This window comes from Penicillium oxalicum, chromosome IV (assembly GCF_001723175.1).
Source record: "Penicillium oxalicum strain HP7-1 chromosome IV, whole genome shotgun sequence".
Taxonomy (NCBI): domain Eukaryota; kingdom Fungi; phylum Ascomycota; class Eurotiomycetes; order Eurotiales; family Aspergillaceae; genus Penicillium; species Penicillium oxalicum.
In genome coordinates this window covers 2,284,759-2,308,801 of record NC_064653.1, presented here as the reverse complement: position 1 = coordinate 2,308,801, position 24,043 = coordinate 2,284,759, and the positions used below count along the sequence as shown (strand labels likewise).

The 24,043-nt window shown below is 51.8% G+C and overlaps 8 protein-coding genes across 8 annotated transcripts; 3 read left to right on the top strand and 5 right to left on the bottom strand.

The window, feature by feature from the left end:
* Positions 1–1,061: 1,061 nt before the first annotated feature.
* Positions 1,062–1,586, top strand: POX_d05585 (uncharacterized protein; the record flags this gene model as incomplete). Its single annotated transcript, XM_050114427.1, has 1 exon — positions 1,062–1,586. One exon carries the CDS (start codon positions 1,062–1,064, stop codon positions 1,584–1,586), a length of 525 nt encoding a protein of 174 aa, XP_049969378.1.
* Positions 1,587–3,654: 2,068 nt separating this feature from the next.
* On the bottom strand, positions 3,655–6,615 carry POX_d05584 (uncharacterized protein; the record flags this gene model as incomplete). Its single annotated transcript, XM_050114426.1, has 4 exons — positions 3,655–4,263; positions 4,328–4,352; positions 4,412–4,525; positions 4,655–6,615. The coding sequence occupies 4 exons, from the start codon at positions 6,613–6,615 to the stop codon at positions 3,655–3,657; spliced, it is 2,709 nt and encodes a 902-aa protein (XP_049969377.1).
* Positions 6,616–7,318: 703 nt separating this feature from the next.
* POX_d05583 (uncharacterized protein) lies at positions 7,319–10,015 on the bottom strand (the record flags this gene model as incomplete). Its single annotated transcript, XM_050114425.1, has 3 exons — positions 7,319–8,272; positions 8,341–9,770; positions 9,826–10,015. The coding sequence occupies 3 exons, from the start codon at positions 10,013–10,015 to the stop codon at positions 7,319–7,321; spliced, it is 2,574 nt and encodes an 857-aa protein (XP_049969376.1).
* Positions 10,016–10,615: 600 nt separating this feature from the next.
* POX_d05582 (uncharacterized protein) lies at positions 10,616–12,188 on the top strand (the record flags this gene model as incomplete). The annotated part of the gene is made up of 3 exons (XM_050114424.1): positions 10,616–10,910; positions 10,973–11,495; positions 11,576–12,188. The coding sequence occupies 3 exons, from the start codon at positions 10,616–10,618 to the stop codon at positions 12,186–12,188; spliced, it is 1,431 nt and encodes a 476-aa protein (XP_049969375.1).
* Positions 12,189–12,780: 592 nt separating this feature from the next.
* On the top strand, positions 12,781–14,479 carry POX_d05581 (uncharacterized protein; the record flags this gene model as incomplete). Its single annotated transcript, XM_050114423.1, has 3 exons — positions 12,781–12,976; positions 13,051–14,394; positions 14,448–14,479. 3 exons carry the CDS (start codon positions 12,781–12,783, stop codon positions 14,477–14,479), a joined length of 1,572 nt encoding a protein of 523 aa, XP_049969374.1.
* Positions 14,480–15,508: 1,029 nt separating this feature from the next.
* Positions 15,509–16,294, bottom strand: POX_d05580 (uncharacterized protein; the record flags this gene model as incomplete). The annotated part of the gene is made up of 1 exon (XM_050114422.1): positions 15,509–16,294. One exon carries the CDS (start codon positions 16,292–16,294, stop codon positions 15,509–15,511), a length of 786 nt encoding a protein of 261 aa, XP_049969373.1.
* A 1,023-nt stretch (positions 16,295–17,317) lies between these two features.
* POX_d05579 (Aminomethyltransferase) lies at positions 17,318–18,848 on the bottom strand (the record flags this gene model as incomplete). The annotated part of the gene is made up of 2 exons (XM_050114421.1): positions 17,318–18,374; positions 18,466–18,848. 2 exons carry the CDS (start codon positions 18,846–18,848, stop codon positions 17,318–17,320), a joined length of 1,440 nt encoding a protein of 479 aa, XP_049969372.1.
* A 748-nt stretch (positions 18,849–19,596) lies between these two features.
* On the bottom strand, positions 19,597–21,396 carry POX_d05578 (uncharacterized protein; the record flags this gene model as incomplete). Its single annotated transcript, XM_050114420.1, has 4 exons — positions 19,597–19,677; positions 19,742–20,786; positions 20,858–21,000; positions 21,145–21,396. 4 exons carry the CDS (start codon positions 21,394–21,396, stop codon positions 19,597–19,599), a joined length of 1,521 nt encoding a protein of 506 aa, XP_049969371.1.
* Between the last annotated feature and the right edge of the window lie 2,647 nt (positions 21,397–24,043).

The window sequence follows — 24,043 nt, the reverse complement described above, 5'->3', positions numbered from 1 at the left end:
AGTCAGAACCTATAGCGAAGTACATACCGCCAAGGGTCTTGGGGAGTTTGGGTCTTGAGTTGGTTCGGGGAAAGATGATGAATCATGGAGAACAGGAGATGATCATCTGATTAAACGTCGTGGGATGATCGGGACCACTGGTAGCTGACTTCGGATACAGAAGGTGAAGCGAGGGTGGCATGCTTCTCCCTTTTTGGTTGAAAGTGGAAGCGAAGAGGGTCAGTGTCCACGGGTCCTCTTGAATGGTCGAAGCCGAGGACAGGCCAGACTGTGCCGGACCCGTGCGAATTCCCAGGCCAAGTCGCACTGCAGTGCACGTCTTTTTTTTTTTTCCCTATTCTCCTCTCGGGCGGGTCTAGAACCAGTGGGAGTCACACCAGCCAAGTGGAGGTGCTCTGATCCTCTGCGCGGTGTCCACTCCACAGACAACTCGGACTGGCAGTCAAGCCCACGACTGGTGGATCGGTGCCGGGGAGACGCTTCGATCCTTCCATGTACTCTGAGCAGCCCCTAAATGGTCGTCCGGTACTGAGTACAGGAGACGCATGGGACCATTCCCCCTTCATAACGGTACCGGGTACATGCACGGAAAAAGACTCGGCCACGCAGACTCACTTAGCGCCTTTCCCTAAATAACACTTGGGGAACTCCGGTTGCTTCAACCAACGATATCCCCCATCGTGCCGATCTACTCTTTCTCTCATACTTTCCCCCTTCCCCCCGTATAAGACTGGCGGCAGCGCCTCTCACTCTGCCTTTTCCTCCCCTTCTTGGAACTATTCATTCTCCCAACGGTTGCAAAAAGACCGTTTGGCTTACTCCACAAATACCCTCCCCAAGCATACCTAAGCTTCTGCTACATCTGCAGCACATCTCGCTCCACGACTCGACTCGAAGTCTTCCACAACCCTGTTGTCACCTCTATACCTGGGCCACCCTCCCTCACCAATAGGCTTTTGCTCCTCACCTCATACCTGATCACTTGCATTCCGTCCGGCGCTCAGACCACATCCCCTCATCCAGACCTCATCTCGTCTTGGAAACCACACGCCCAACTGAGAATGTCCTTTTCTCCGACACTGCAAACACCCGCCGCGCCGAAGCCCGCCCCCGCTGTGCTCAATTTTACCAAACATACCAACAAGCGTTGGCCCCCAATGGCCGACCGTTCTGCATTGCCCTATAAGCTCACCGTCATCTCCAAGGAGAAGCTTGCTCGAGAGGCCACTGCCCCCGATCCCAACCTTCGCCGATGTGTGGCACACTTCCGCCTTCACTGTGGATCCGTCCTCTGGACGGAAAACGACATGAAGTCGCGGATCAGTTCGTTCGACTTTGAGGAAACCGACGAGGAAGACAATGAGGAGGATGAGGACGATCTGCCAGAAATCCAAATCCCCCCGCGAGGTCGCAATGGGTTCGTCCGCGTCGAAATGACCGAGTCTCCCCTCGACACCAAAGTCCTCGACACATACTCGGCTCCATCACCCCCCGATCATGGCTTATTCTCCAACGACGGCCACTGTGTCGAGACGGTCTCGAAAAATAACCTGTGTTGCTTCGCCGTCTCTGCCATGGCTGCGTGAGCTGGGGCATAGAGGGCACCATGCTCTCTCTCCTTGGTCTCTTCCACCAATTTTTTTTTTGAGGAGAAATGAGTGAAGCGCATTCTCCTCTCCCTCAGCACCCTCTGTTTCTCTCCACCCACGCCTTCCATCCCCTTTTGGTTTTACACCCACCTCTTCCTCTTCCCCCCTTTTGATTTTACCTAATGACCTTGACGACTTTTATGATTGATGATATAGCATGGTATGGAATTGGGAAATTGTGTACACTACAAATGGAGTTTATTGTGCAAAACAAACATTTTTTTTGCTGGTCAACTTTTACCTCTTTTTCTTGGTTTCTTCCCCAGTTAGCGTCTGCGTTTGTAGCACAAGACCACGGCAAAAGACTACTGTATTGTGCATCTACGCACAGAATAGCAGTAGATCCTGATTGACGCAACCCTGCCACCGCTCTCGGGGGGGGGGGGGGGGAAGGCTCAAGTAGTCAGCTTATCGATTGCAGTACATTTTACATCTTCAGTATCTCCACTCCGAAGCAACATGGACATTCCAATGCTTGATTGGCCCAAGTTCTATTTTTTTTCTCCCCCCGTCAAATTGACAAATACTTTTGGACGCTCCCATATTCAACATGATCGATGCCGCCCCTTTCTCCTCAAATTTGAGGCGCGCCAACTGCACCGGGCACGTCTCGCCTTTGTCAACGACTGGTCCCAGCTCGCCACCACGAGTATGACGATGTAGTACATACACACGGGTAGTAGAAGAAGTACTGTCATGGGACGGTCCCGTCGCCATCATAAACCAGTCCACTCACAGGAAAATGCGGAGGAAATGTCAGGACGCATCCCATTTGACGTGCAGTGCCGACCCACCCGATGATCATGATCATGATCAGTGTCATCATATCGCATCATTTCATTTCATTTTTTTTTTCTTGTTTTTTTTTTTTTTGCTATCTTGACCTTATTTTCTTTTCCTCTTCCGCTTCCTCTTCCCCTTCCCAGCCTTATTCTAGCTTGCCTTGTTTCTTTTCTCTTCCATTCTCTTCTCTCCTTTTTCCGATTTCCATCGTGCATTAGAGAGTTTGACATGCAGAGCTAGTGGGACCCATCTTCCTTGTCACATATGGAGCATTGAGGATAAGAGGGGAGGAGTCAACTCTTCATGACTCGTTCGTAAATATCTTGTAGGAGGACCCCCCTCTGTGGATAAAGATTGCGACGACACTGACCCACGGCCTGATTGGCCCCTCTCCCCCATAAGGTTGTTGACCAAAGACTTTTTTCAAAAAGGGGACAACGTCATCCGTCGATCATCGCGCATCTGCGATAGGAGCTCCTATCGTAGCTTTAGGGGAATTGTGTTGAACTGAAGTACTACTCTTAACATAGATACTTGATATGATATTTTCAGAAAGTCCATGAGAGCAATCCATGTCAAAAGGATGAGAATCAGAGCTCGTGGTTCGAGAGCCGGAATATTCTAGTGTGATATAGTACCTGTTCAGTTTTGGGACATTTCATATCGAAAATTGGTATGATGGCATATTGGTATTTTCTTTTTACTTTGTTTTTTTTTAATGACTGACTTTTTTTTTTCACCCTGTCACATTCCCCAGAAATCCACCGATCAAGTGAGATGTTCAAATCAGGCCGTGCGAAATTTCGATCAAAAAAATGATTGGCTGGTACCGAGTCCGTTGCCGGTGTTTGATGGACGTCATTTTGCTGGCTGAGGTCTTTTGAAGTTGACAGGTGCAGGTGGAGAGATGTAAGGGCCCTTTTATATCAATTACTTCGATTGATTTGGCGTTCCTAAAATTTACTTTGGAGTTAGTACGTCTCGAAGTTTACCGAATCTGTGCAGCGACAGCCTTTTGGGGGATGTCAACTGATCTTTTGCGAATTGGCTTTCTTGATGCTGTGGGGGTTTTGTGGAGATTGGTCGAGTCGCTGTGAGATATTGAAGTATCGGGTTTTTGATGCAGTAAGATAATGTGTACATACAGCAGTACCACCTTATTTGTATCTTTCACGCCCGTCCACACAACCTGCTGCATTCCCTGATATCACCCTTTCAGAATCTAATGATTCGAGACAACCACTTGGGCCCCAGTCGATCCCAGTGTCACTTGCCAACCTCCCCTCTTCTCTTCAACTACTGCCCCTTCCAGCCCCGTGACTCTAAACGTTCCTCCCGTCCCCGGCGTCTCAACCCAGATCACAGTCGACGACGCCTTCGTCGGACCAGGGACAACGTGCAACGTCAAGGATGCCCCCTCAACAGATCCGCGATGGAAAGAAACCTCATCTATCCAACCCGCACTGATCGTAACATACACCCCCCAATCTGCAATATACACCCGTCGACGAATGGCATCTCGCGGTTGGACCGTGACGAGGTCGCCCGAAGAGGAAACCCTCATATTGCCCCCGTACGTGACCAGTCCGAGATCGGCATCATTCACGACATAGACCCCGGCACCCAACATCATGCCGAGAAAAGTCGGGCCAAAGTCGCCCGAGTAATCATCCCCGCGGAGGGTGTCGGGGAACGAGTGGAACCCGTTGTACATGGACCCGTCGCGTCGGATGTTACTCAGAGGCCCGGTGATTCCGCCGTATCCGACGCGTAGGAGGTAGTGTCGTGGGGAGTCTGGCGGAATTGTGAGAGGAGTGGGAGGGCATTGAGACTGGAGCCATAGTGGTGGATCATGCGTTCGATGCGCTGGAGTTTGCCGCCGTAACTACTCATACGTACCGTGCCAGGTTAATGCGATGCCTCATGGTCTGGAGCAAGTAGCGCACAGTCCGATATCCATGCGACGAAAGAAGACTCACATAAAGTCCCAGTATCGTCGGGCGTTTCCGTTCCATCCCCAGTGAGCCACCGTGGGCATGTATCCGATGATGCTGTTGATGGTCTTGGTGGCCGTCTTGGCTAATTTGAAGTAGCTGTTCAAAGAAAAACGATCATTCGTTAGCAACCGTCTCCCTCGTCCCTCTGTTTGCGGTAATTTGCGCCAAAAGTTGCACCTCAGCCTCTTTCTTCTTTCGCACCGCGCCGAGAACAGGCCGACTCACTTGCTCCAGTAGTATATTCCTTCCTGCCCCGTCGAATCCCATGCCATCTCGCTGCCATACGGGACAGCTTCGGCGTTCCAAGCCATGGCCCGAATCTTCATGGCAGCCTCCACCTCATCAGCCTCTCGAGTCCAACCCTCACGGTGCAGATCCGTCAGAAGCTCCCCCACAACTGTCTCACCCATGAGACCCAGTCGAGAGTAGCCGACTTTGCCGTTGCCGTTGGGATCCGTCGTAAAGCAGACCATCGTGGTGTTGTACGCTTGGCTCAAGTACCACTTCCACGGGTGGATCGTGAGGAGCGACTCATCGGCTCGTCCAGCTCGATAGAGCGCCCAATACGCCCCGATGACATGGATGTAGTCGTACGCTCGGTCCGTCGAGTAAGCTGCATCCTTGTTCCATGACCACCAGTTGCCCCAATTGATAGATTGATCGTAACGGTAGCCCGGCACCAGACTGGGCTCGTAGTAGAAAAGACTCTTTCGGACCGTGAAGTCGGAATTTTGGATTCTGGTCGAAAGAACCTCCTTGGCAAAGGTTTCCAATTTTGCCATTTCCTCAGCCGCACTACTTCCAAATTGCTTCATCGCGCTGGCAAGGTAGATAACGCCTCCTTCGTCACTGAGCCCGGAGATCCAGACTCGAGGGTCTTGCAGGGCCTTGGCCCCGAGAGAATGATCCCAGGTCATGACAGAAGGGGCACGACCAAACGGATCCGTTGTATCGTCAAACCACATGGATGTGGTGGTGAATTGGCCCAGTTGACTGATAACCGCGGGTGCGGAATCGGTGATAAAATAGTGTACCGTTTGAACCTTGCCGTCTGTATAAGTGATGGTGACCTTGGTGCGGCCCCAGGCAGAGCTCGTCGGAGTGAGACTGAAGGATTGCTTCGAGTCTTGGGCGATTTTGAATGCATTTCCATCCGACACAATCTTGGCAACGTCGCCGTGAAGAACGAATAATCGAGCCGTCAAGTCCGTTGGAATCACATAGCCCGGGATACCAACGACGACCGGGGTATTAGTCGCCTCTACAGTCTTTTCGATGTCACGAATGCCCTCCTTGACGAGGGAAAACCGCAGTCCGTAGGTGACGGACTGACCGGGCTTCAACATCCGAGAACTTGGTCGATTCCACGGAGTCACCCCGGCCCACTCATTTTCAGCAAAGGCCTTGCTATGAGTCTGCCATTCATAGAAGCCCTCAAACGTCTGACTCCCATAGTAGAGCGGATCAACACTCGGCTCATCCAGATTCCGCCAAGCTTCCAATGGTGTACTGGTGTTGGTCAGAGGAGTGACAATCAACGCAGCTCCCGTCCCAGAGGTAGGCGTCACTTGAAGATACCCAGCATCCATTCCAATGTAGGGATCTGTAAGAGAGCATTTGGCCGCCATCTCCTCTGCCGGCCGATTTGTGAAAATACTGTTGAACTCGGTGGGAAACCCAAGACTGCCGATTTCCATGGACCGACTAGCCCGGTTGGTGATGGTGAATGCCAGTCCAAGGTCTCCGTCTACATTGGACCAGGAGCGGATGACTCGAAATGGAATCTCAGAGGGCAAAGTGGCGGATAGGTCGGCGGCAGCGAGTGAAGTAGCAGCAACAGCCGCAGCAGAACTAGACACCTGCTTCACCTGCTTTCTCGACGTGGATGAGTCGGCAGAGATCCACGTAGTTGCGCCTGATTCTCGATACCGAAATGTGACATCGCCATTGTGATATTGGCCATCGGCTGCGCGATGAACAAGATCATCAAATGGCAAGAAATCGAAATCGACATTCCGAGGTTTCAGCGACGCAAGTGTTTGCGAATCCTTGACGAGTTTGATGTCAAAATTGCTCGTTGATAGTGATGTGTACCCGTTACTGAGACCCAAAGTGTCCTTTCCATTGTCCCCGCTCGCCACGAGAGCAAACCCGAACACAAACAGAAGTTGCTGAATGGGTCTCATCGTTCGACACGGCCAAGCAGTGGGACATCACGGACGTGGAGGTGAGAAAGTTCATTTTAATAGAATAGGCCCCCCACCCCTAAAGGGAAAAACATGTTTATGAATCTGGTGCAGATCCTCTTGCCCAAGTCCCAGGCGCAAGGTAGCTCCAGTTCAGGAGAATTTCCTGCGGAGTCTAGTGATCGTCGTGGATCGAAAGATACTCATTGATGGAGTACCCCTCATTCTCTCCGCAGCGTTGCATCGCGGCAGAGATTTTCCGTGATACCGACATTCGAAGTATCCAGGAAGAATCATCAACGGTCAAGTTGCCGGGCTCGACTCTGTACCTGCAGCTTCGGTGATCTTGCAAATATTTCGTCAAGTTCAGTCTAACCCTCGTAAGCTCCAATTCTTCGGTCAGGAGAAGTTAATTGCTTGACTCAACGTCTATACGGCCTTAGAATTTACAGGGTCCGCCATCGCTGGGTAAATTCGAGAGGCGGGAGCTCTCCAGGCCGATGAGGATCAACGCAGAAAATAGCTTGTGCAGGCTGCGGAATGACGACTACCTCAAGTACCAGGAAAGCTGGCCAGGGCTGGACTCATGGATGGTTATCTTATTATATTGGACACCCTGTTTGGTAAGCGACATCAATTTGCATGAGCCACAGGAGGGGAACACCAAAGCGATCTATATACAGTCGTAAAGCATACATGCACCTCATTTCATCGTGCTGTCGACAAGCTCACGATAGATTCTTTTCAGGTCAGCAATGTCGGCCTCAAGTTCTTCGACCTGCTCGCTCTTCTCGCCGAGCATCTCAAGTGTCGTCAAGTAACGCTGATCGATCTCCGCAAGTTGAGCCTCCAGTTCTTTGACCCGTGAATCTGAGGCCTTCTTGTCTTCCAGTTCACGCATCAGCTCAACCACCTGTTTCCGAGCCTCATCACGCTGTGCCGTGACTCGCGCAAGCTCATCCTTGATGCCTGCACGTTCACTTTCCAGTCGACGCACAGTAGCACTCATCCGTTCAACTAGCTGCACAGAGGGGCCCGCGCCAACAGTCGATTCTGAGATGATGTCGTTGATACCGCGCGAGGCAGCCGTGTGTGTGCCGCCATACGCGGACGGAGTGGCTGGTTCGCCGGAGCTAAAGAACTCATCCGGTTCAAATGTGATGGAGGGGGTCTCCAGCATCATAGACGGGAAGCCTACAGAGGTGTTAATGGGGGGAGGTGACAAGGTTCCCTGGGCAATGGAAGCTGGATAGGAGTTTTGGCGAGGTGGGGTCCCCATGTCTGGAGATCCGGGGGGCAAAGTGGATGAGCGGCGGCTTCCAGGCCGATAATCTGATAGAACAGATGGGATGGTGTCGAGATTGCTCGATCGACGTGTCGAAGGGACCGGAGAGACACCCCGAGGTTGCTGCAGATTGTGAAATTGCTCTCGCCATCTAGCGCGTTCTTCCTCCAGTTTCTGAGCCCAGTTGGCATCCGAGGTCTTCTTCTGCTCATTCATTTCTTTCTTGACGGAGGCCACCTCATCGGTGGCGGCTTGAAGCTTTTGCTGAATCTTTTCAAGATCTTGCGCCCGTTTGTCGAGCTGACTTTGAAGTTCGCTCTCGGTTTCCTTGCAGCCCTCCAATTCCTCTTCAAGCTGTTTCACTCTAAGGGTCTTTAAGAACAGATATGTCAGCTCACCAATCTCGCGAGTCTATGTTGTCTATCACATGGTCATCTTACCATTTCCCGAAGCCTCTTTCGTAGATCCTTTTCCCTCTCACCGGTCTGGTCGCGCTCCTTCTCCGCTGCATCGAGTCGTGAAATGTAAGAGCCCTCAAGAGCATGCCAGTTCTCGCTAGCAACCGAATACTGCGTCTGCAGAGTCTCAATCTGGCGCAGCAACTTGGCCTGTGTGTCCCCGTGAGCCCCCGAGGACGCTTCCTCCGCGCGGACGCGAAGGCTCTCCATCTGACTCTCCAAAGCGGACTGCTCTGCCTTCAACTCGATCTCGAGGGAGCGGGCCCTCTCTTTCTCCCGCTCGAGGCTACCCTTCAGCTCCGCAATCTCTTTTTGGGACTTGGCCTGGCAGATTTCAAGTTCAATCTTGGTCGATGACAACTCTTCCTCGAGCTCTTCAGTCCGACGCTCTTCCTGTTTCGAAGCATCTGAGCGAGCCTGAGCCTCGGCAGCTTCAGCGCGGGCCACCGCTCGGCCGATCTGAGCCTTCATTTCTTTCACTGTCTGATTTAAAGCGTCCCGCTCGATTGTCACCGCCTCAAAGTCTTTGGTCATCTTCAGATGGGAAGAAAGTGATTCAATTGCGCGCTTTTCCGCAGCCTCGGCCCGATTCGCTCTACTCTCAGAGCTGAGCAAAGCTTTTTCCAGCTTCTCGTTCTTTTTCTTCAATTCCGCTTGTAGCTTGGAATTGTCTGCGAGCTGCTGTCTCAATCTTCTCACTGCCGTCCGTGAATTCGCTGCCTCTGATTCAAGCTTTTGACCCTCCTTCATCAACAAAGCGTACTTCTCTCTGGCCTCGGCTAGTTCTTTATCAGGGCTCCCGGGAGACGCGGCGGCAGCGGCAATCCTCGCAGATCTGGCAGCTTCTTCTACCATATTATCAAGGTTTCGTTGGAGCTCATCAATGCGGGCGAGATACTCATATCGCTCCTGTTGCCATTGAGACCGGTCACCATCCTCACTAACTCGCGATTCGGACGGCGTATCGATGCTTAGGCGCGCGCTGTCGCTCGAGACACGGCCGCTCAATGCTTCGCTTCGACGTGAGCTTGGTAACTCCAGATTAGGGTTTCCAGACTTTCGACTCGTCTCGCCCGATTGACGAGATTCCATGCTGGTAACCTCAAAAGATAGACGGTGAGATTCCTCAGATTCATGGCTTGCCCGAGGTGTGCCAGCACGATCCGCAACACCCTCTCCATTGAGCGGAGGACTTTTGAGATCCTCGGATATTCTCGGGCCTGCAGAAGCGACGGAGTCGATATCTATGCTCGACCTTGCATCTTCAGTCTGGACTGGACTGCCGGGAATTGAGTCTTGTGCCGGTGACGACTGGGAGTTCCGATTCGCCGTGTTAGATTTCACCACGGCGCGCGCCAGTCGTTCCTGAAGCCGGTCATTTCTGCGCGCACTGGAAGAGCTGCGCGAAATCGCTACAAAAGTTCGATCAGTACGGGACCAATTGAAATCTTCGACTGAAGTTCTCACATCCAGCAGGCGACTTGGTGATCGGAGGCGCGGCACCTTCGGTCTCCTTGGCTTTCGGTTTTGGGACCTTTGATGCCTCCTCCTGATCCATCAATATGTTGTCAAGTCGCGATTCGACGCCAGCAACAGCCTGTTGAAAGAAACTCCCCACACCCCATTTGGATTTGGGTGCTTGAGAATTTTGCGTCATGGTGTCAAAGAAAACCGAGAGGCCGAAGACACCTTCTAGGCAACAATGAACGTGTGTTCCGTTCGCATGAGGTTGCTAAGGAATGTCGTTGAGGGAAAGATCTCGCCGTAGCGCCGTGGGCTCGAATGAGCGGTCCCGATACCGTGCCAGAATGGTCTGCCGGTGGAAAAAGCTGGCTCTGCGACAAAAGTTGAACTAGAGGAGGACAAATGCGACCTAGGTTGGCTTGAGGTCGAGACGCCAACCTGCTGAGACTGGATGACAATTGCCGGATGATTGTCGTGACAGATCTTAAGTCGTAAAACGAGAGACGTCAACTCTAGGAGTACACTAGGGGTTCATAGGTTGTGCTGGTGGTGAGCACATCGACGTCGAGTCCTCATGGACAATCGTGAGACACATGGAGAAGATGCGATAAGCGCATCTGTCCAACTGGTGATTTGGGGGGGCGCGCGCCCGACATGTGGTCTTGGCGTCACCAGCTTCCGTCATCTCCACCCCTCGAGCTCATCTCCTCCCCATTCCTGATCCAACACGGCTTTGCCAACTCCCACGGACTCTCCTCTCCTCTCTAGCCCCCGGGGGCCCTGTACAGTCAACATGTCACTGGATCCGCCTTCGTACCTCGGTTCTCTGCAGAACAACATTCGAGCGCGGCCAATTCCTTGGGAAGGTGCTGTCCGCGCGGGCAACATCACCGATGATCACCTCAAGAAGATTAAGGCGGTGGACAAGGTGCGAAAGGAACAGCGCATTCAAACGATAAAGACGGATCTCGCTGGCTACACAGCTTTACTCGCCGGTGGATCGCAATCAAAGAGCGTTTTGGAATCGGCATCTCGGAGAACCGATATTGTGCAGTACATTCTGGTGCTGGCCTCGGACCTCATCCAAGGTGCGTAACCAGTGCAACAAATGCCTCACAGTCATCACCGAGCTCACGGTTGTTATGTTTAGATGTGCCTGAGCTAGCCGACTCGCTTGTGTCTCATCCTGAGCCCTACAAGCCCTTCCTGCCCTTCCTGCATAGTTCCAACAATGCCGAAGACCCCATTCCCTTACTCACCTCTACTTTTCTCACGGCTCTCGTCTCACACAGCCTTGTGACTTCATCGAAGCCTGCGCCGCGAGATGCAGAGGCCCTCCCCCAACTATACACTTACCTTTCGACTCTGACCAAGAACTCCGACAGTGGACTCCAGGACATCGGCGTCCAAGGATTCTCGGAGCTTCTGCGGAAGAAACATGCTCGGGAGATCTTTTGGAAGCATCGAAAAGAGACGTTGGACCCACTGATTGAGACACTCCGAACCGCGGCGGGAACCAAGGACAGCAGCGGCAACAGTGTTGCTGGCAATAACACGCGCAGTATTGAGCCTGGTCTCGCGGGCGGCGTGGGTCTCCAACTGCTCTACCGCGTTCTACTAGTGATTTGGCAGCTCACTTTTGAGAGTGAACTTATTGGCGAGGATCTTCAAGAGTACGTACAATCGATGAAGCCCAGGGAAGGAGTACTGGCTGGAGTACTGGCTGGTGGCTGACCTCGATACTCTTTTTCAGGAATTATGAAATCATTCAACTCTACACCCAGCTTCTCCGCCTTTCACCGAAGGAAAAGACTACACGCCTTCTTCTCGCCACTCTTTTTAATCTCTGTGACAGCAATCGATCAATCCTTTTGCCCGTCGCTGTTTTTGTCCGACTGCCTGCTCTGTTGACCAATCTTGCTGGTCGTCATCTCGTGGATCCCGATCTTCTCGAAGATCTCAACGGACTCTCTACTATGCTAGATGAGTATACCAAGACGCAGACGACATTCGATCAATACGCCGCCGAGGTCCAATCTGGTCACCTGCGTTGGTCACCTCCCCACAAGAACCCTACGTTCTGGAAAGAAAATGCCCGCCGGATCTTGGACGAGAGCAACGGGGCTTTACCCAAGAAGCTGGCCGAGATTCTCTCCAAGGACTGGGAAAATGACAAACAAGTTCTGGCCATTGCCTGCAATGACGTGGGGCAGTTGGTGAAAGAGCTCCCCGAGCGACGCGCCCAGTTGGAACGGGCTGGTCTGAAGACACGGGTGATGGAGCTCATGGCCGACAAAGATGAGACCGTTCGGTGGGAGAGTCTGCGTGCCGTTGGCGAATGGCTCCGCTATACTTTTGACGGATGATAGCAGAGGGCACCTCAGCAATCGTATCAGCCTCTTACCTCGCTCTCGGTGTTATCTGGTATTCATCTCCCTTCCTCTCAGTCTGACAACTGCGCCCTTGCCGGCCTCACCCGTGTGCCTTTCCTCCCCCCCCCACAGCGTGCACTAGGCTGTTCTATTTCGAAGCATCCGTCATGCGAATCTGCCGTCGTGCGTTTTATCTACTGCCCGCCTCAATGTGAACATGAATATCCAACCTGATGGACTGGCCGTCAAACCTCAGGCTTCCATATTGGGCCCGTCGCGCTAGCCCTTTCTCCTTGAACTCATGAATCACCACTCCAATTCAGGATAGGAGACTAGACTGTCATCATATAGAATTCACTCGATCGTGAGAAATGGCATCCTGTAAATTCAAACCTTGTACAATCACGAATGGTACTGAATTGGAGATCATCATCTCCCGTTCCCGTCAGGTCGCATGGGCATGCGGGGCTAGCCGTTCTCTCAGATCTTCCGCGCGGAATCCAACCGATCGGAGATAATTCGCACTCCCCGCAGAATTTCTGCTTTCTCTTCCTTCGACCACCCGAGGCCGCCCCTGACAAGACCCATGTCGAGATCCTTTACCGGCTGCACAAGATGTAAAGCGCGACGTCAGAAATGTGACGAGCAGAGACCAACATGTGGGCGTTGTCAACTTGCAGGGGTCCAGTGCAAGTATGCCATGTTGCTTCAGTGGGGTGGACGTGCGTTTTCTAGATCCCGGTTTGGAGCCTGTGTGGACACTGGAAACATGCAAAGACTGGGTATGATCCGAGTATAAGCTCTACCTGGCAATATTTTGCTCTTTTGGGACCAGACTTTTGACTTGTTTCAATAGAATACTCCCCGGGAGAATTTATATACACCACCAAGTCGGCGCAGGCGCAGGCGCAAGCGCAGGGTCAGGCCCAAGCCCAAGCCCAAGCACAGACATCGGCGCAAATGCAGGTCCAGTCTAAATTGGAATTGAGCCTGACTAGCCCTGTTGATCCCTTCTCCTCCATTGCGCCGGATCAGAGAGCGTTGTTACATCACTTCATCAATGATGCGTCACAGATCACTGCCAGTCATTCGGGGATGCAGCAAGAGATCTGCCGAATGATTATACCGATGGCTCTCCAGACTCCATCTCTGCTGTACGCCACGACCGCTCTCTCTGCCATCCACATTCAGGCTCTACACAACCAACCGGAGAGCGTCAAGTCGGCTCCAGACATTGCACGCCTGATGGCACTTAGTCTGGAACACTTTCGCAAAGAATTACAACATCCCTCATCCCAGAATTCGGAAGCTCTGGTTGCCACGGCGCGAACGCTCTGTTTAGCCGAAATTCATTCTGGTGCTATTCACCCACGATCATGGCGAGCTCACATCGAAGGTGCAAGAGCATTGATGAATACCCTCGATATGGCAGGCGAGGATTCCCTTCAGACTAAGAGTGGCTTCCGGCGATACCTCGACCGCTGGTATTGGTCCATTGTGTCGCTCACAGCATTGACGGGCAATGGTCCACCCGTTGACAACTCACTGGCGGCTTCGTCCTCCGATACGGCGGGAGAAAGAGTCTCTCCAGACTACTTGGATGACTATTGGGGTTTCACAGTCGACCTGGCAGCCGTTTTCCGGCAGATCGGAGCGGCTGCGTGGAGAGTCGAACAGGCCGCGAAAGAGCACCAGAGCCCGGGATTTGTCACCGAGATGGACGAGAACACCGAAGATGAAGCTGCCGCGCTCGAAGCATCAATACAAGAGCTCATGCGACGAGGAGCGACATCTGAACCATCATTCTACCCTGGACGGGCGGAGCGGCTCTCTGCAGATAGTGTGCAGCATCTTGCCCTCTGCAACGAGGCATTTCAGCATAGTGCTTTGATTCAGATCCACCGGCGATTGCGAAAGACTCCGACAACCTCGGCTCTTGTCCAGCAGTCCGTCCGGCGAATTTTAGAATGTACGGCACAGATCGGACCGTCAGCTGGTCTAAGCCCCTGGGTCATGCTGACGACTCCACTCTTCATCGCAGGCTGTGAGGCTCGTGGTGAGGATCGCGATACGGTCCGACAATTGCTTTCGTCCTTGTACGATACTATTCGAGTTCCCAATGTGTTGCAGTCCTTGAAGTTTCTGGAGCAGTATTGGACCCACCAGCTCAGTGAAGACGAGAACTGGAATCATTTTTTAGGTATGTGTCAACTGGCGCCACGCAAAATACCTGACTCTAACGGATCGTCCTAGACCGCATGCAAATTGACTTCATACCCTACTGAGCGAGCGATCGGTCCTTTGTGACATTAATTCCCCCTTCCGCAACGGTTTCACATGAAGACCACCTGTATTTTTTCTTCTTCCTTTTGCTCTTTTTTTTTCATCTCTTTCTTTCCACCCCTCTGAGTGACTGCTGAACTTTGATACCCTCGGTTTACTGCAAAAGAAATGACCGTTTTGCATAGCCAATGTCAATTCTTGTTTTCAATTCTCAATCATATATGACATAGTGGCAAGACGTCTATACTTCTCTTGGGACAGAATACCTCGTCTAACTTGGAATCTAACTAACCCAAGAACCTCGGTATCTTGAATCGTTTCTCGAGTCTGCACTGGACGCCAGCCTGGCCAACGGCAGGTCAGGTGATGCAAGAGCCTCACTCGTAACTTTTTTGCGATCCCAACTCGCCAACACAACATCCAAGAGGTTCGTTCGTCACTCCAAGAAGTAAATATATCGCGACTGAGCTGGCCAAAAGTTCCCCCTTTGGCTTGCAGATCGAGGTTATTCCGCTGGCCGGCATGTTCTAAAGTCACAATCAAGTAAATGTACACCCCGTAATATCCCATCCCAAGTGTATAAGGTAAAATTCCGACGAACCTGGTAAAATCCATCCTCCTCATTAACTTGATTTTGTGTGAAATTGGCGCGGGCATTCCCCATGACTTTTCTGAATGGCCCTTGATACTGTAGCCTTTCAGTTAAACACGTAAACTTCAACACACTAATGCCCCGTTGAGAGCGCTAATCTGATACGACAATAGGAAGAAAATCATTCATGAAAGATACCGTAAACCCCGAAAATATCCATCTAGATAGTGCTCGGCTCGTTCGTCTTTGGAACTTGAGAAGTCGCTCCACACCATACAGTAACATCCCAATCGCCTTTTGAGACTCCAGTTGCTCTTTTGTTATTCCTTCAAATCCTTGCGCAGCAAGAGGAGCTAGAACCCGATCATAAAATACCTTCTCTAGTTCCGGTCGGTCTTCTGTGTCCTGCCAACCTCCGAGGGTCATAAACCCGAAAAGGCTATCTATCTATGAAATGAAAATTGGAACCAATCGGGAAATAAAGAGCACCGTCCCAGTCTAGTACAGCCTGCACTCTGCCCGTAGAGACGTCAATCAGGTAATTAAAGGGTGAAAGATCCTGGTGAGTAAGGGTGACCGGGAGGGTAGTAAGACTGGGTAGCTGTAGCAAGAGCTTGGTGATGCAAGCCAAAATTTTGTTTTTGAGGAATGTATGTCGAAAATTGTAATTATTGACCGTTTTTTGAATTCTTTCAAGGGTGAAAGTAAGGTCGGGTAGAGCGGTGTCAAATAGAGCAGTGTTCGTTTTGGCTCCTCGTGTGATCAGGTCTGCAAGGTCCAGGACAGTCGCCATCTTCTGAAGAGGTAGTTGAGAATCCTCGGAAGACATCAAGATACTGATATAAGGCGTCCCTTGTGCAAAAGGCGATGTATACACAAAGAGCCCTTCATACATGCCCTGGTATTTTACCAGAGGTACAGTAGATCCATGAATGTGGCTGGCTTCGGTGACTCCAAAAAGGTCTTGCTTGTCGCTTCGGAACTGGACGACAATACGACCATCTACGCCAGTGAAATGAGTGGACGTAAAATGAGTATGTAATATGACCGTATAGCTCATGCTTCCATGGAAAGGACTAGGTTGGATATCTACCTTGCCGGTAGTGTTGGGATAGAGAATTGGGACAATGTGGTGCAAAGCGAACTGGTGACATGATTCCTGGGAGAGTTGATTTGGCAGTGATTCGAGGAATTGCGCCACGACGGGGCTCTGGTAATCGTCCATTATAATATATCACTAGGGATGACATTCACTCGTTCTGTCTGACATGAAATGAAGAGGCTGAGTTTTGCTATGGACGCGGCTAGGAGGTTCACTGCCCCTGGGTATTTAAAGAGAGGAAGAACATATCAAACGCATCCTTAACCAAACTTTGAAGGTTGGCATTCAGGTCGAGACCAGGTCAGGGGTGCATTCCGGATCATTATTCATCCGTTGATCAGGAGATCTCATGTGCCTTATTCATGCAGTGCCCTCGCCATTACAAACCTAGCCAGAGAGACCTAATATTCACAGTGGTTATTTTTAGCCCTATATAGCACTCATATAAACCTGTCTTATCCCTTAACTCCGAGACTCCCCTTCTTCCCATTGGGATCAAGAGCTTACTCGAGCCCCTGTATTGATCTCCCAGAACACCAAACAGGATCACAGCCTCAGTTCACAGTGACCAGTCCGCCTGGCGTAACATCGAAAGAGTGGAAAAGCAACCGCATTGTTGCTTCAAGGTGGAGAAAGGAGTGTGGTGAGCTTACGGCCGCGCTCCACTTTCATGATGCAGCATGGTTATGTTGTTCATATTTCATCTCCAAGATAATGACATATCCAATCGCAAGGTTGAACATGGCTGATACTACGTATATAAGTTCAAATTTCCCATTTTCCAGCTGCTGGAGGCTGACTTGGGCGATGGCCTGAAATGGAAAGTACAAATATTCATCATGGGCCTAGATGCCATCGAGCGGTAATGAAATCAAGCAAAGCATGAAGGTGGAATTCCATCGCAACGGGCAGCTTGGGATGAATGGGTTGAAACATCATTTGCAAGCATGAAAAAGGAGGTTGCAAACTAAGAAAAGGCTATGTACAAAAGCAACCACCCGTCTTTCAGAGAAAAGTATCATCAAGTCATCGTTGAGTCTCGCTGAGCTCGCACAAAAAAAACAAACAAAACATAAAAGAATTCGACATTACACAAGAAATCTTTTCGGCTTCCCAAGAACTCCTCAAGTATCCGGCATCACCTTATCACGCTGGGCGGTGGAACTTGCTCTCAATCCAAGGCATACCCGTAACCGTGGCCTTGCGGACCTTATTGCGGACTTTGACGCCGAGTTCGGTGCCTTTCTTGTGGAACCCGTTCTTGACGTACGCCATGGCAATGTTAATTCCACCTAGCGTGGGGCTGGGCAGACCCGAAGTAACCACACCAATCTCAACGGGGTTTGCAGGATCCGCCAGATCAACGACCACAGCACCCTCGCGGGCGGGTGAGCCTTTCTCCACAGTCAGACCAACTCGGCGCTGCTTGAGGGTCTTGGGACTGGCCAGCTGAGAGAGAATGACAGAGGCACCGTTGAAGGTCGCGGTAGCTGGGTCCCGGCGATCACGACCGACGACCCAGCCCAGGGCAGCGTCGGGAGGTGTCTGAGCAGTGGTAATGTCGTGGCCATAGAGACACATGCCAGCTTCGAGGCGAAGAGAGTCGCGGGCAGCGAGACCGGCCAAACGGACCGTGTTGCTGTCCTTCAAAAGAAGGTTGACGACTTGGTGGGGGAGATCAGTAGCCCCGGCCGAGGGAATAGAAATCTCGAATCCGTCTTCACCGGTGTAGCCAGTGCGGGTGATCAACAGCGGCAAGGGAGATACTGAGCCATCGGCCAAGGTGACGAAAAGTTCGCGGCACTGGCCGAAATAAAGGGTGCTGAGATCTGTATCCTCGGTCGAGACAGAGGTGTTGATCAGAGGCTGGAGAGCGTTGGCAGCAAGTGGACCCTGCAACGCAACCAGTGCGCGGTCTTCAAGAATATCCCATTTGATGCTGTCTGCGCCGTGCTGCAAGCGATAGGCCTCAATTTCGCCTTGGAGGAACTCCAGATCCTCAGCCCGACGACCGGCATTGGTAACAAAATAGAAGGACTCTTTGCCGCGCCGGGTGATCACCGTGTCATCAATGATCCCACCAGTCTCTTTTTCCAAGAGACATGACAAAGTCGAAGTGTTGGGGCTGAGCTTGTCAAGCGACGATGGAGTGACTTTCATCAGCAGCGGCAGGGCACCGGGACCGCTGAGTGAGTGCTGGACCCTAGATGGAGCCATTGATTAGGTCCAGGCTTTCCAACATAGCGACAGTGTTTATGGAGCAACCGGGGAGAAATTCAAAAGAAGAAACTTACATGTGGCTCACATCAAACAAACTGGCCTTCTCGCGCGTCCACTTGTGACTCTCGACATGGCTCAAATCGGCATACTGGAGCGGCATTGAGTATCCCGCAAAAGGCACCATTTTGGCACCGTGCGCCTCGTGCAAGTCATACAATTGCGTCTTTGCCAGCGGCTCGCTGGAGCTGGAGGCATAGCGAGCGGGTTGCGACCTCAATTGAGGCACTGCAGCCCGCGATGTAATTCTGGCCGACGGCTTGCGGGGAGCTGCCCGCACCGCGGAAGAGAGCTCCCTCCGCAATACTGTGGAGCCAATCGAGGCGCGGGGAGCAGTGAAGGCCACGGCCCTCGCGGCGGCCAAGTCCACGGTTCTTGTGAGCGAACGGATGCCAGACATGGTCAAAAATGTGCGAATGCTAAAGGACTGAAGGAGGGAATGAAAAGGTTAAGGACTCATCATGAGAAGGAATTAATTAAGCGCATGAGAAGACGTGCTTCTCCGTTAGTCGGGGAAGGACCAGCGGGAAAGTCACGTGGCGATAGGGAGACGAGTGGAATCGGTCACGATGACCGACTCGGAAGTCTCGATTTCGGGTCCGACCAAATAGAGAACAATTCCTCGGGGAAGATACGTACGGGTCTATATGAACGATCGTGGCCGAGCCTGTTTGAGATTTATACCCCATGGGGAGCTATAGGAGGTGATTCAGCATGCGACAGTGATAGACTTCTATCTATCAAGCCCTGGGCATCAGTTGCCAGCGGCGAAGCTGTTTACTTTGAATGTTACCGACCCTAGCCATTGGAGGGCCGGACTGAGTGTGTGCGATGCAGCTATTGAGGCAGATGAATTATGTGCAGAATGAATTGGGGGGATCAAGATAAAACACCGCACCACCAGCATCGATTCACAGGGACTGACCGAGCTGAGCGTCATGTCCTCCCGATTCAGAACACTCCTGGCTGATTCAGTCCAAACGCAGTGATCCGGGTCAAATGGAGGTTGACATTATAGAGAAAGATCTCTTTTGATCCCCCAATCTTGCAAATCTTTTGTACAAATCATCGAATTCGTCGAGATCCCTTCAAGTTGATCGCAGCGAAGCAAAATGGAAGCGGGTTCTCTTCGAAGGAAATGAGACTCATTACAACGCATTACTCTTGCAAGTAAAGACACTACCGACAGTGCCGTCCTGATAACTTTGGACGACGGACATGACAGAGGCCTGGTGAACGCACGTTAGCAAAGACCAGATCAAACCAAGTAAGGGGCCGGTGGAGGGGACTAACGTAGGTTCCTGGTCCCAGGAAGAAGAATCCGACGACGATCAGGAAAACGTTGAAGATGAAACCAATCCAGCCCCGAAGACCTCGTGTCTTGTAAAAATCGGGGCCATGATCGGCAGCGCGCATCCGAATATAAGCCACGCCCCAGAAGATGAATCCAAAGAAGGAATCGAACAGAGAGCTCATGATGGAAAGCAGGTCCGAGAAGAAGGGGATCACCTCCGCGATGATCCAGGCCCCAACCCAGAGGGTAGCCAGGATGGCCGCCCACGCAGCCCATCCGACAACGGTGTTGTTGCCCTTGTGGCGAGTGCCATCAAACAAGCGGAAGAAAATGAAACGCGCCGACACGGAAGCGTAGAGCACCCCCAAGAAGATGATGGTCGGAATCATGAACGAGAATGCGACTTTCTTGTAGACTTCATCCGACAGGGAACCAAAGGCGGGTGCAGTCGTGTACTGACCAGAGTAAACATAGATGACGGCGCCCACAATGCTGAAGACAATGACCTCGGCGATGGTCACGGCGGTGACGGACTTCCAAAAGTCCCGTGGTTCCTTCATCTCCGCGATGAAGCTGGGCAGGGTGATCTGTCCGATGAACGTGTAACTGATATTCAGGAACGCACTCATACCCTTGATGAAAGACGTTCCCTTGGCCGGGACAACCAGCCAATCGACCCCAGCGTTCGGCTTATAGCCGGCAGGATGACCTTCGATGCCGGCGAAGATGGTCGCCAACAGCACGGAGACAAAAGTGAAGAAGGCGGAAAAGGTGGCCACCCGAGACAACGTGCTGAATGTGCGAGGAAGCGAAAAAAAGAAGGAAACAATCGCAACGATGAGGGAGAATACCACAGTGCAGACCGCACCATCGGACATGGTGTTGAGATATTCAGCCCCGACGACACAGTGCAGACCTTGAATGAAGGTATTGTTCAGGAGGAACATGACCGCTGTGGCCCACCATGCAATCTTGGAGTCCCAGAAGAGGTACTGGCCCAGATCGCAGACATCGCGGATCTCGGGATGTCTGAGGCAAAATCGCCTGTAATTGCTTGTCAGCGGGCTTGCGCCTGGAACCACGCCTAAGAAGACGACTCGTGGCGTGCGACTTACCAAACTGTCAAAGAAGTGTAGAGCACAATTCCCGCAATCACCACTGTTAAGATTAATCCAGGCACGAGCCCCAGAATTGAATATGACCATGGGAACGACATGATCGCCAGACAAATATACTCGGAAAATAGCAAAGCCGCAGTCTACACAGTCCGAATGGAGGAAGAGTCAGTATCGATAAGATCATCTGGATTTTCCACACTCGTGCGACTATCTTGCCTTGTGGTCTCCAGACTATCGGCGAGAGCCCAAGGTGCAAGCTTCGTAACACTGTCCAAATCACGTACCTTTTCCCAACTGCAAGTGCGATACTTGATCTGATTCTCCGACTCCAACTCAATCTGGCGGCCAACACTTTCACTTGTGGACGAAGTATCGTCCACGGTCGTGACATGATGATGGGACTGTCGACGTCCCTGGCCCTCCAGATCGACGCTCTTGAGTTTCTGGTTGTGGTTCAGCTCATCGCTTAGATCGGGGGAGCGATCCTCATCGTCTTTGGTGAAGCCCATTCCGGCAGCGTCTTCAGACCAAGCCATTGCAGATGTGATGAGCGGAGGAGCCGCTGTTGACGGTACTCAGTGGAGTTGAGAGGGAGGTGAATAGTTTCGTAGCCTTTCGGATACATAGAACTTATGCGCTGCCGTGGTGAATCGGTTCGCAACCGGTATGGCTGGCAGGTGTGAGAAGGTGTACCGCTGATGGGTTGTTTTGAGTTCTAATTTATCCTTCTGGGGATTAAATTCGGTGACCTCTGATTTTCTGGGCACTTGTTCGATTTGCTTCAGGTCGCCAGAATTGTACTTGTTCTGCGACACGAAAGATCACCGATCTCGAGTCTGGCCGTCGGTCTTGCGAGCGATGTTTGATACCGGGACAGAATTGTTTTTGGCAGAGCAGTGAGATGCAGCGCAGCAAGACGGGGGCAGATGGGTCAGCGGCGGCGAGTGCCCGAGGAGTCGCGATCACAGTTCAGTGATGAGAGAGGAGAGAGGGGGGGGGGGGGGGGAAGAAAAGAGAGAACGGTTCTTGACGAAGATCAGAGAAATAGCAGAAGGGCCCCATAAAACATTTCGCCAAATCTGTCAGAGTATCTCGCTGAAGGAAAGACTCCGAATTAGAATCATTGGTTGTAGTGATGCAAGAAAATTGGGGTAGAGACTCTCCAAGCCATTAATCGAAAAGACAAATGAAAAGGGCAAAGAAGCGATAGAAGAGAAAGCTTCTACTGCAGCCTTCTCCGGTCCGTCGAACGAGGGTCCGGGTTTCTTGTGTCTGAGAACCTGCGATTACCATCTGTGAGTGCTGCGCAGCCCATCATAGGCTCTGATCGCGGTAACGTGGTATACGCTGGGGACGCACCATGGAGAGTGGAGGGGGTCCACGCCATGGTGGAGACTGAACAGGCATTCTTTTCCATATGTATTATTCTTCTTCTACTCAAACCAATGAGCCTTTCGGTGAACTGGGATCGATTTATGAGGATTTTAATTTTGACTTATTCCTCTGCCTTGTGTCTGCTCCACTTATTGAGTCCGGTGGCTTTCCAGCAGGGGAAAAGGAAAAAGTTCCAGTCCTGTTCATGAAGGCCGCAGCATGACGTGATGGATGCCAGCCGCAATCGGATTTGGCACTTGGACCTCACTGGAGAAGTCAGCATGGACGAGGTCTCAATTACCGGTTTTCGTTTTTTGACCGAGACCAATGTGTACATTCAACATGATTCGATTTTGCAGTAAAGTACGAAGTCTGTGCGATAGACTACGGGCCCATGATTGATATGGACGCGATGCGCCTGGGATAAGGTCCACAGCTCAATTCATCCACTTGGATTTATCCACTTCTCATAGCCCAGTGATGTTCGGAACTACTGAGATCCAGATCGTGAAGCATACCGAGCTCCATCTGGTTGACGATCAAGCCTAGTGAGCCACGTCCAAGAACTCACCAGTCTTCGGCGAAGCTCACAGCCACCAAAGTCAACGATGCGTATGGTATGTACCAAGTGGAAGTCTAACCCAAATGAGTTCCAGGGACATAGCGGCATTATTTATGTAGTCTGGTCGGATATTCAAGACCAGGCAATTTGTGTCGTTCTCTGTATCTCTCGAGACAAAACACACAGCACGCTCTAATGTTAAACTGTACATAGCTTCGATGGTACGGCATTTCATCAAAGACTCAATGAACTTGGCTTAGGAGGGTGAGATTCCGTGAGCCGCGCCTGCATAGTGATGACGGGGAGCATGTGGGAAAAGGCAAAATCTCCTACTGGCAACCGAGCGTGCCGATCAGGGCAGGAGTCCATATCCATCAGTAGGGCTTGGGATCGCCACTCTGCGCAGTCTCCAACACAAGAGTCCCATCCTTCAGCCACGACCTGCCAAAAGGGGATACTGGTGAACATGCAATAATTGAGAGGACCTCACGTTCCGACAATCAACGCAAGAGTCCGCTACTCCTCCTCGACTTCCCAACAAACGTTGACCCTGTCGGGTTAGGTAACGCGCGATCGAAACTTGATCACAGCGAGTATTACGGTAGGTCTCCCAAATGTTGCCGGCGACCGCTCAAAGAAGCAAGCCGTCTCCGGGATGGGGACTAGCCTGACCAGAGAATCCACTCCCCCCTTCCCTCCACCCCCGGTCGGGATATCCACGCGGCCTGAGCATCAGCCTCTCAAGTGTCGATTATGCGAGTAGTCCATGGGAGGGCCGACGACGACTGACTCGATGCGAGGTAAGATGGGGCGAATTCCGGATGCGGTGCTGTGCGCGGGTGGGCGTCGGTCTGGCGCCGCCCTTGGCGCTGCTCGCGATGGAGTTGGGCGTGGGTCGTCAGCCACTAGACACGGATGGATCTCAGGTCAAAAGTGGGGGGGATTCACAACGTTGCCGCTACGATTTCCGGATTGGTGGAGAGCTGGACCAAGGCAATTTCGCATGCTGACAACAAGCCACCCGGTGGTAGCGCACGTAGGAGTGGATATGAAGCAATGAAAAATTCAATCTCTGCATTATCCGCGGAGACTAGATCATCCGAGTGCCACGGACAAACGTCAAGAAGAAGAAAAAGTAAGAAAAAGAAATCGAACAGAGGAGAGAGCGAAGGCCTCAGGCTGAACAGGGAAGAGAAGCAAAGCCGAGAGTCGGATGATCATGTCACGTGATAATCAACATGACGGTT